Source organism: Salminus brasiliensis, chromosome 11 (assembly GCF_030463535.1).
Source record: "Salminus brasiliensis chromosome 11, fSalBra1.hap2, whole genome shotgun sequence".
Taxonomy (NCBI): Eukaryota; Metazoa; Chordata; class Actinopteri; order Characiformes; family Bryconidae; genus Salminus; species Salminus brasiliensis.
In genome coordinates, this window is record NC_132888.1 from 9875054 (window position 1) to 9887647 (window position 12594).

At 37.9% G+C, this 12594-nt stretch overlaps 1 protein-coding gene across 1 annotated transcript; it reads right to left on the reverse strand.

Annotated features, from left to right (window-relative positions):
- Nucleotides 1-584: 584 nt before the first annotated feature.
- On the reverse strand, nucleotides 585-3368 carry tnfb (tumor necrosis factor b (TNF superfamily, member 2)). The gene is made up of 4 exons (XM_072690979.1): nucleotides 3105-3368; nucleotides 2932-3001; nucleotides 2660-2722; nucleotides 585-1643 (listed from the first exon to the last, which is right to left on the reverse strand). The coding sequence occupies exons 1-4, from the start codon at nucleotides 3276-3278 to the stop codon at nucleotides 1207-1209; spliced, it is 744 nt and encodes a 247-aa protein (XP_072547080.1). The 5' UTR covers nucleotides 3279-3368; the 3' UTR covers nucleotides 585-1206.
- Nucleotides 3369-12594: the final 9226 nt, after the last annotated feature.

Here is a 12594-nt window from a genome sequence, read left to right on the forward strand (position 1 = left end):
TGATTAGTAATCCTTAGGGTGCAAGAAAACAGAATGAGGGGTTAAATGTAAATGTAAGAAGTTTTACAGTGTGAGAATATCATGTATAGAATATCATACAGACTGGAATCTATTTAGTTACATATAAATAAAAATCCCATTGTCTCCTGTAGAGGGCCTTCTTGGTCCAGTTGAACTGAGCTGCACTAATACGCCACTACAGTCAATCATCATACCATCATAGCGTGAAGGGGGGGGGGGGGACGCCTAAAGCACTTTTATTCTCATGAGTGTATTTCCTCCTGTATACTGATGTCACTTTCTTTGTTTTATCAGTGCTGACTCACAACCCGAGGCATACATGCTAATTAGCCTGATGTAAAAAAAACAATGACTTCATATTTGAACAATATTAGGAAGTGACAGGAAGCAAACAATCCAATTGCTGTTTGATCCTCAGCTCTGACTTGTGTGTACCTCGGGGACAGGGGGTGAGATAAGAGACAAGGCAGGATGTGGGTTCTGGTTCACACAGCAAATACTATTAAAATTTTTTTTTCAGCTGCTTTTGTCGTCATCTTCTAGATATGACTCCTGGGTTATCTTTTAACACCAGCTTTATTGAATTGCATACAGATCATCAGTTTACATCACATTGATATAAATATCCGAACGAAAAACACTTGGAGAAGGTCACATTTGTGAGCATATGATGCTCAGTACAGCTTCTTTGCACAGTATTGCATTCACACCCATTTAATAAATATAATAACAATAAATAAGCAAGTTCAAAAATATTAAATACGTCTTTTCCTTAAATAACTTTAAAAATAAACAAACAAGTGCTTCTTTTCTAGCATTTGAGTTCTACAGCACTTTCTGTAGTGAGCTATATTCAAATATTTCTCAGTATTAATCGGTACATTAACAAGATTCAGAGGATTCAGAGGAGTAGTGCTTAGCTATTTCTCAGCTAAGTGGCCCAGTAGTACACTAGGCATTACATTCGATTACAATACACAGACAGGTCTGACACATTGTGTCATATATATAACACTAACATATATACTACAGCAGTCTTAATATCCCTTGTGTGATTAATTAGACTTAACCACTCAGGAAAAAAACAATTCTGATGTTTTAACATAAAACATTTTGTCTTAAAAACTTGTCAACCAGTGACCTACTCAGCAAACAGTCCTGGGCAGCTTGGGGGTGGGGGGGCACTCACAGTTGAAACACCCCGAAGAATGTTTTGGAGCTGTGCTTATCGATGTGCGCAAGGTGATTGGCATCCGTCGACAGTTTGTCCCCCTTATAAAGCTTGAAGACTGCTCCGAGATAGATGATTTCGTACACATGCTCGTCATTTCCCTCTTCCTCGCTGGACTGGCAGGCCACCGTCTTGACACCGTTGAGCAGATACTTCGGAATGGAAGATGCTGCTGGAGATGACCACTGAATGGCGTAACTCAGTAGGGTACCGCTCTCTTCGTCTCTCTCAATCGACTCACACATCACGTCGAACGAGGCCTGGCTGTAAACGAAGTACAGCCCATTGGATGGGATAACAATCTCATTGTTCTCCAGCTTGAGGCCTCCCATTGCAAAGGACTGGTCCGCACCACTCGCCCACTGCAGAGAGCCATCGACAGCACCTGAAACTAGAGGAAACGAGCAGTTTAAGTGGGCTGCTTGAGTGGGCAGTGCTTTTTCACTACCTTTCAGTCAGACTCGTTCCCAGATCATGCCGAAACAAAAAAAAGGAAAGTCCCGACACAGGATGACGCTAGGGGGGCTGCATACTTCAGCATAGGACCTTTCCTTAAGGGCTATTTATGGAATGTAAATGGGGTACACCTTACACTCAAAAAGTCCCTAAATGAGTCTAAATTTAAACCTTTAAACCTTAACATTTAAGAGATAAGGTTTGAACTGATGGGAAACTGGAAGGACCTGTGATTTGACATCTTTGCTGACCGTATGCTATGTTATATTACTCTCTATACCTACAATCTTAAAAAAACAGATGCTACAAAGTGGTCCTTTTTGTGATGCCACAGAAGAACCACTGTTGGTTCCATTTAGAACCATTTAGAACCAAGAGTGTGAACATCTCTTTTACATGGTCCTTAATGTAACTGGAAGTGGTTAGTCTATGGCATTACTCAAAGCACCTTTTGTAGCCCCTTTATTTTTAAGAGTGTAGTTAGACAGAGAAAAACTTTTGAGCATTTCTATTGGTCAGTTCATCTTCTAAGGATGATTAGACCAATATAAATGCTCCTAAATTGCTTAAATACAATCTTACATGAAATAATATTTTTTCTTGTAAAAAAAATCTTTTTACATATTTTTTTAAATATCCAAATGATTATTTTCTGTCATTACCATATATACTTCAAAGTAAAGACAATTTACATCCAGAATATACAGAATTACATAACTTTGGTCATGCTTCGGTCACATCCACCTCCTTCCCTCTTTTCTATGTTTCCATCTCATGCAATTGTTCCCCAACTCATTGCATTGCATCATCAACAGAATAGGAAGCAGCTGTGACCATTCCGGCTAAATAGCCAATCGAAATACGATCAGACCAGATCTGATTTACAACCATATTGTGGCACGGGAGAATAAAGGAAAAGAAGCAAAACAGGAAGTAGGTATTGAAACTTACCATGCAGGTGAATGGCTGCCTTTGTTTTATTCACTGTCTGAGGGAGCATCTGCTGCTGATGCACTGAGAAGAGAGAAAACAGCAGCATGTTAGTTTTCTTAATCACCCGAGACTCAAACAGTGAAACGTGAATTCACTCAGAATCAGTCCTGGAGTTCAGTTCCACTGTGCTTGGAAATGCTTTTCTAATGAATGCTATGAGTGTCTCCCTCATTTAGACTGCTGTGTAAGTCTGAAAGTGATCTGATGAATCATCCCCTCTTGTTGCTTACCTGGGGCTGGGGTGCTGTGGAGTGCTTCAGTGCTTTGGAGTGCTGAGGTGTGTTCTCTTTGAACGTGATTCTGTGGAGAATCATCAAAAAGAGAGTTAGTCTTTGTCATCGCATATCTCACTCTCATAACTGTCCAAATCAAGCAGATTCCCGTAAGACGGCTTCACACTTACCATAAAGTGCCATACAAACAAGACAGATGCCACGCTTCCGAGGGCAATCAAGAAGATGACAGCAACCGCCTTCCACACCCAGCTTCTAGAAGGCTTCCCGCTTTGCACTGTAGCTTGGTAGACGTCACCCATGCCGGCCTCAAGATCCGCTGCTGTCATTTGGTAGTTCTTCATTCTGCGCTAGATGTCCAAGCGTTTGATCCTGTTTATGAGCCTCACAGCAGGCTTATGGTCAGTGTACTTGTTTAAGGGTACGTGTTTGGAGGTATGTCTTGTACAGAATGTGTTCATGGACTCCAGTTGCAGAAGTATATATTGAAAAGCAAAGGGAAAGTCCAATGATGTCAGGGGAGTAGAGGTTGGTTTGAAAAGGGAAAGACCGCTTGTGCACAGAGACACACCAACGCTCTCTCGTACACCTCCCCCACCCCTACTCACACTTACACACACAGTCACAGGCGTAGACCTGTTAGCCCACACAGCTGACAAGTCTGAATCTATCAAAGTAGCTTTTTAAAATACCAAATCTAAGCAAATCCATTAAGGTTTCAAGAAGGTAATCAAGTCACAGGATTTGTTTAAAGGCTGGTATGAGGACTCTTAAGTACTTTTAAGAGCATCAAAGATGTAGCTTTGCCTTTGTGGAATTTCCAAACCACACTCTTTTCCACAATGTAATAGAAAGCGCAATCCAGAAGGAAAATCCATGGCTAAACGTTAGCCCTGGATAGAAGGCTTTCACTGACAGCATACAAATGAAAGAATTAAGTTTGTGTAAAGCTTTCCTTTAGATAATAAAGAGTCAGTAAAAGGAAGTCTTTGTTAAATGTTATAAAAAGGAATCTCACAGTCCAGATAAATGCCTGTGACAGCACACTACTCTACTGTCCTGTAGTTCACTCTACCGGCTATCTACCAGCATCGCATAGTAATATACACCACTAGACGATTTAGCCAGATTCCGAAGCCAGAGCATGTTCATAACCTGTTCGGCTATATTTACAAATGCATACTTCACATACAGTAATTCAGCTCATAATTTCTGTATTTGGTTTGGGAAAAAAATTATTAGGCCCCTTTCAAATGTTACTACTTTTACATAGGGAGCTCCTCACTTCAACAGATATCTGTGATTCTAATCCAATATGATTCTGCATTTGTCATATTTTTTTACGTACAGTAGGGATTACCGAATGTCTTCTCTAATTACCTGAACACAGAACTAATTGTAGTTCAGTATAACTAAACACATTTGCTGTTCGTTGTAATTAAGTGTAGACTATGCCTTGCATAGTCAGACTGGGCTCTGAGGTCATTCAGGAACATTGCACAGCTACTTTATTCCAGATGAATCAGTCAGACCTGTTGAAAAAGGAGGTGGATCCTTTTCCTTTCATGTTCCTTCATTTCCTTCTTTGCATTGAATTTGTTTAGCAGTTGATATGGTAAGACATGCATTCACTAAAACCTGGAGAACTTGAAGATTACTTAAGGACTTTTACACACTGTCTCTGTAACTGACAAATCAACCAGATAATATAGTACATTAGATCATGTATATATATATATATATATATATATATATATATATATATATATATATATATATATATGTGTGTGTGTGTGTGTGTTTTATTTTTAATAATAATGATAATTATTATTATTGTTGTTGTTGTTAAGTTTTATTCTAATCAAACAAACTCATCAAACAAACAACATCAAACTGAATATACTAAACATGGAACAAATGGAAAAAAAGATCTGTAATAGATCACAGTGATGAATAAACAGGACAGACATGTTTTCATACATTCCAGGACACAGTAAGTACTCTTCTGAGCTCTGAGTATATACAGATGTAGTCAGAAGTTTACATACATTCAGCTTTCATAATATTGGAGGGGGGGTCTGAAGTCAATACAGTCCAAATTAACTGCCATAACATTAGCACCACTGACAGGTGATGTGAAAGACATTAATTATTTTAATCTACAGTGGTATCTGTCAAGTGATGGATATATTAGGCAGTGAGTAAACAGTCAGTTCTTCAAGGGGACAAAGATGTTAAAATCAGGAACAAGAGCCAAATTATGACGGCTAGACGACTAGGTCAGAAAATCTCCAAAACATCAGGCAGGTCTTGTGGGGTGTACCTGCCAAAAGTGGTCCAGGAAAGGACAACCAGGGAACAAGTGACTTGAATTGAATATGACCCATGGAGGCCTCACCTCACAGGACTTAAAGGATCTTGGTGCCAGATGCCACAGGATGCCATCAGTGGTCCTTATGGAGTCTATGCCTTGAATGGTCAGATCTGTTGTGGCGGCACAAGAGGAACCTACTTAATATTGGGGAGGTGGTACTAATATTATGACTGACTGATGTTCACCCACCAAGATTGTTAATTCAGTAGGGGATGTTTGTTTTTTATGGTCAGAAATAACCCAATAACTGCTGGAAACCAGTGTCACTGTCTACAGTCAAGTGTGTTTTTCACTACCATAGAACATTTTATGGTCAGATGAAATAAAGAGTTGTTTGGCCACAATGACAAGAGATATGTTTGGAGAGGTAAAGGCAAGGCATTCAGCTTTTAGAACACTGTACCAGCTTTAAAGCATGGTGGCGGTAGCATTATGCTCTGGGACTCTTGGAACTAGTACATACTCCAAAGTGGATGGAAAAAATGGTAGATGGATGAAGCAAAAATGTCAAAAATGTCACTATCCAACAATGCTAAATTCCTAACAGTCTAAAGAGATTGACGATGGCCTCTAAATGGCCTCTAAACTATATATATATATATATAAATCTCCTTTAAAAAAACACCTGTTGAATGTGAATCAAGAAAGCATCACAAATAAAACAGTTAGAAGTTAGGCCATTGGTGAGGTGACTTACTATTTATGGAAGCATTATTCATACTGCAGTATGAATAATGCTTCCATAAATAGTAAGTCACCTCACCAATGGCCTAACTTCTAACTGTTTTATTTGTGATGCTTTTTGGATTCGCATTCAACAGGTGTTTTTTTTAAAGGAAATTGGATACTATTGCTAAGATATAGATACTACAGTTGGTTAGTATGTAACCATATCATTTACATAGTGTTTTATGGTGATACATATCATGTTTCGTTAGTATAGTATATTCAGCTGCCTGAATGATAACTGCATCACAAGCCATTCTATCAAGCTGGATTCACTTTAAATCGGGCTGCTCTATAATTTAACTGGTATCCAACAATTCTAGTGACTCCGTCGGTTTTTAAATGTATGACTAATGATTGCAGAGTAAATGTCCTTATGAAATGTCCCTCAATGTTCCTCAATGTTCCTCATATGTGGCATTGGTGGCTTAGTGGTTAGGGCACTGGTTTATTAATCACAGGGTGGATGAGATATCTGGATCCACTAAGCCACTGTTGGGCTCCTGAGCAAGGCCCTTCTATTCACTCTTTGTCCAGGGGTTTCATAGCATGGCTGACTCTGCGCTTTTTGAAGCTGTGATATGTGATGAGAAAAATCACAGGACATTAGAATCGTCCTAACTACTTACCCCAAAGAATACAGCGCCCCCCCTCCCCATATAGTGCCCCGCCTGGGATATAATGTATTGATCTGGGAGCACATCTGCTTTATTCAGAGAAGATCAGACAACCAGTTAAACCAGTTACAAATGACATTATGTAACCCTAACTGATTAACCATAATTTAACTCTAACGGTGCTTTAGTAGTACACACACACACACATATATATAGTACTATATATATATATATATATATATATATATATATATATATATATATATATATATATATATATATATATATACTAAAGCACTGTTAGAGTCAACGTCAAACTGAATATACTAAACATGGAACAGTAGTGATGGATAAACAGGACAGACATGTTTTTCATACATTCCAGGACACAAAAAGTACTCTTCTGAGTTCTCAGTAAATACGGAACAGAATGTAGCTCTAACAGTGCTTTAGTATATATATATATATATATATATATATATATATATATATATATATGTATATATATAACTTATGGTTTATCAGTTAGGGTTACATAATGTCATTTGTAACTGGTTTAACTGATTGTCTGATCTTCTCTGAATAAAACAACTCTATATGTTCTATTACCAAAGCATAGCCCCACCAGTTTGTACAGAAGTCTTTATAGTTACTGAGTAATGCCTTTCTGCATTAAGGGGTTAAAAGATGAACGAACAAGCTCTTGACCACACATTTTCTCTGAATAAAGTTTTAAGCTTTATTTAGTTTTGAGAAACTGTTCAAACTAGAAAACAACAAAGCAGCTAAACTAAACACGGAACTAAACACCATAAAGATGTGGAACTGATAACTGTGACACACAAACAGGAAAGACATGATTTCATACATTCCAGGTCAAGCTCAGAGTTCATTAAATGACGAGACCGCCATTACGCCTTTCTTCTAAAACTCGTCTTCTTCACTTTTCCAGCAATGGTTGTATTTGCTACAAGAAAGACCTCATGTAAACTACACAGGTTATCTAAAATAAACAGGCTTCATAATGAACAATGGGAGTTCTCGGCCATTTACATTTTTTAATTGCTGCATGTTTACTTTCTAAATTTCAAAAGGAAAATGTATACTTACTGTATATATTTCTATTCCATTTACATTTTTAATGATATTATTATCATGTTATATATTTTATCTTATTTTTATCTCATTTTATTATATCTTTGCTTTTATCTTCTTCTTTATATTTATATTTATATGTTTAATCTTTATTTGATATATTATTGGCAGATATCAAAGCATTTCACCACTAGTTGTATCATATATGACCATATCACAAATAAACAGGTGTTTTGCTCTATAGTCTACATATGTGATTTGCTCATCAGACTCCTTCCTGCAGTGCCAGAATCCTGGATGGACTGACGATGGCCACGATGGCATGCAGCTGTACGAACGGTTATTTATCTAATATTAAGTGACCTAATGATGTAGAAAGAACAACTCTCACAAGTTATTTTCTCATCATGGACTAACTTCTGTCTCATTTGGGATTTTTTTTCTTGATCAGTGTTAAACAGAGAATGTATTTGATCAATGTTCAATAGAAGTCAGAAGAGTGCATTAGAAACAAGCTGTTATAATTACATTAGCTAGAGCAGAGAACTTGATATTGAGGCTTTTCAACTTTTATCTTAACTTTTAGGTTTGGCAGCCCAGAAAACTCACAGAACAATTGCTACTCAGCCAATCAGATCTGTGTGACACATAAGGGAGAGAAGAGAAACAGAGTCGGACAAGATGGACATTAAGTAACTAAACAGAGTTTTTAATCAAGAATAGATGAATTTGCTGGTTGAAATCCTGAGCCAGAGTCAGAGAGAGCACAATTGGCCTTGCTCTCTAAGGAGTGGGTTGTGTGATGTGAGACTGACACATGCTGTTGTACCTAGCAATGCTGCATTAGCGGAGGTTCGAAAAGAGGTGGTGGCTGACTTCACATGTGAGGAGACAAGTGCTAGTCTTCACCCTCTTAGTGTTGATAGTGATAAGGAGGGTTCCCATGAACAGGGTTTGGGTAATTGCCTTCCTCATTTTGAAGAAAATGGGGTAAAATTAAAAATAAATAAATGAGAAATTAGGAATAAATGAAAAAAGTGGTATAAAAGGATGGATTGACTCATACAGACATATTCTTCCCATGGGCAATTCTAAACCATTATGTCTCATATGTTCAGAGACCATGGCTATTATTAAAAGCAGTTATGTCAAGCGGCACTATGAGACCAGTTTTTAAACACTGGTTTAAAAGTTGTTTTATTTTGAAATTTTACTTTAAAGGAGATTTTTTAAATTTTATTTTTAACAGATATTGTTCAAAAATACTGAACTGTAATGTTGACTACATAACATGTTGATATAACTACTAGGCTGCTTCAGTATGCAGGATATGGCACTGAATCAGACATAAATTAGACATAGCAAAATTTCTGTAATTGGAACTTATTGAATTTTATTTTAATACCCTTAGCCATGTAGACCACTTAAGGTCCAATTAAAGAAATGACTGGAAACCATCATCAGCAAACAGGTCAATACAAAGCAATGGAATTTGTTTAATTTCCACTTTTCCAGCTTTTGACAAAAAGATTATTTGTATGTAAGTAATATTGCAGAATGATATCTTTTTCCGATATCATGTGCTTTATTTTAATAAATACTATACTTACAATCAAATACTACTGATTCTGGTAGGTTTGACACATTTATTAACCCCTTAACTAATAAACTAATATTACCAAAGAATAGTCTTACCAGTTTGTACCGAGGTCCCTGCAGTTATTGAGTAATACACCTTAGTTTGTAAAAAAACTTTCTACATTAAAGCGTTAAAACCCAGAATGGAGTTTTAGTTCTGGCCCAAAAAGAAAAAAAATATGAATGTGATAGTCTATAGTATGTCAGAGTGCCAAGACAATGATCATTACAGGGCAAAACGTTCTTCACTGAGCCCTGTCTAGAGATCGAGAGCATACATAACTGGAACTTAGCAGTAGACCAAATATAGTAATTTACTATATGTTTCCATGAGTATTTAAAACTCTTGTAGCTGAGGAGAGTGTGATTTGAATGATGATGACCCTGTTGCGCTGGTTTCTGAGCGTTTATAAATACTGCATACACTTACTGGTCACTTTCCTGGTTGTAGGTGTAGTATTGGAGAATACAGCTCATCTTTCTCTACACATAATTTATATTTATCACATCATGATGACATAATAAATTGACTAGAAACACTTATTCTTTTTCTAAGCCCTTTCACTCTTGCAGTGTATGTCATCATACAGTTTATTCTAAAGTTGACACCATGCAGGAGAAATGCAACAGGGTTGCTTTATTCTACAATATCGTGGCCAGAGGCCAGCAGCATTTAAATTCTCTCCAAGGCCATCCCCTCAGTCCAGGTAAACCTGTTCCATCGCATGTACAGATCCCCTGTCAGCAACTACCCGCTGGCCTTTTGACAAGATATGCAGAAGATTTGTTATCTCAGAAGATATGCAGTGAGATAACAACAACATTAAATAATTGAAACAAGAAATGACGTGTAAGCTGTCTGTGCAACAACAGCTTGGGCAGGTTTAACCAGAAAGGCCGGTAGCTCTGAAGAGCCACGTCTGAAATCATCAGCAGGCAAACAGCAATGTTTTCTTAGATCATGATGTAACATCTGCTCATGTGCCAATGGCTGTCAGCCTATTCACTTTTCTGTGGAGATTCCAGTTATTGAAATCCCCACCCTGTCTTTCGTTTTTGAAGACAGTGAAGTCGTAGCTGTAGCTGAATGTTTGTGTACTTTACCTTTGTTCCTCTTTCTATCTCTCTTTCCCTCTCCTTCTCTCTCTTTCCATCTCTTGTATAATTTCAGGGCTGCTTGACTCTACACTTCATGGCCTAAGTTTTAAATCTTTTTGATAATGCATGCAGTATACAGCCCTTTACAGGGGTTGTCACTTTCAACAGCTGCTGGGGTAGGCTGGACTGGATCATGACAGACGAAACCCTATAAACACACACACACACACACACACACACACACACACACACACACATACACATACACACACAGATTGCATCAGCCTGAGAAGCAGAAGTGTAATGACTGCTCCTGTTTTGTGTCTCAGAAAGCCCTGCAGCTGTATAACATTGAGGGTAAATGTTTCGACCTGTTACATCACCAACCTCACTACTGAAATGACCAGTTCTGCCATTGCTATCAGGGTCCAGGTATGGTGCTCCACAGTCTTTAGAGCAGTGATCTGGTGTGTGATTACATTGTAAACTTCCTTTTAAATAAATCGACTCTCAGTAATTCCAGGGTCCACATAATGGTTAATATGTTAATACATTGTTCTCTTCTCATTCCGATTAGCATATTGATGGTGGCCCTGTTACATACCACTGATTTGAATGCTGTTTGAGATAAGGAGAACTAAACTTGGACAGACGATTCAGCCTCAGTATGACCTTAAAACAGAACACCTACACATGTAAAAAGAAAATTTCCTATGTGCTCTAGGAAAACCGTCATTGTAGAATCTTATGAGGATGTCCTTTATGCCGTTGCTGCAAAGTTCAGTTTTTATCACCTTCACCTTTTAAGTAGATTTAGTGTCTGATACAAGGCAAATTTGCTAAACGCTGCAAAGCTGCCTAATATTTAGTAGCCCCCCCCCTTGTGGCACCACAACAGATCTATCCATTTGAGGCATCACCTCCACAAGACCTCTGAAGGTATGTCCTGTGGTATCCTGTGGTATATGAGCAAGAGATCCTTTAAGGCCTCCATGGATCGCATCAGTAAGTGTTAGGTGTTCATGGCCCTGTCGCTGTTTCACTTGTTGTGCTTTTTTGGACCACTTTTGGTAGGTACTGACCACTGCATAACAGAAAAAAACACAAAACCTGCCATCCCATCCCAGTTTGGTTCTTGTCAAAGTGGCTCAGATTCTTATGCTTGCCCATTACTCCTGCTTTTAACACTGACTGTTCACTTTGTGTGACTGCTAATACACTATATGTTCACATACACTGTAGGACTTAAACTATTGGATGATAAGTGTAAATACTAGCCTTCCCAGGTTAAGCTAACACATTCACATAAAATCAAAATGAGTGGTCACCTTACTGACTTGTGTTTAGTAGTGTCTAAGCTTAGAGGTATCTTTGAATTATTAATCTATTCAAACTAGCTAAGGTTTTCTTGAGTAAATAAATCAAGCACTTTTGTGAGTCGCTCTGGATAAGAGCGTCTGCTAAATGCCTTAAATGTAAATGTAATGTAATGTAACAAACAAATAAAACAAAACTGCCCAGATAAACAGATTTACGTTTACAATTATGGGATCCCTAAAACTGTCTACTATAGTTGGTTATGAGTTATAAGCTTTATAGTCTTTATGGAATTGAAAGCCACCTACATCTACCTAGTACTGTGACAAAGGTAGCTAGATGCTGGTAAAAGCAGTGCTTTCAGGCTGATCTAAGACCAGTTTATCTCATAGAAAGAGTAAGGATAGGATTTGACAAAAGAGGAACCGATCTGTCATCAGTGTAAAAATGAAATGAGACTGAGAAACATAACAAGTGTGTTATGAGTTTCAGGTAGAGTTCCTTTCTTTGTGTTTTTTGATTGCATTCTTACAAAGAAATTAGTCACTTTTTCAGTGTTTTATCAAGAATGCAAAAACTAAAAACAGCAACTGGGGATCTGCAGATACCCATAAATGATCTACGGACAGGCCTGCGCTCACTTGGAAGCTTGGCTCACTTAAACTGGAAAGCTTGTGTGTCCAAATTTAATATAAAAAAAGTATTGCCATGACTTCTCCCTTTTTTTGGGAGAGTCCTTTCATCATGTTTGTGAATAGCCTTGGCAGCTCCAATATGTCAAAAGCAGGGGATGTC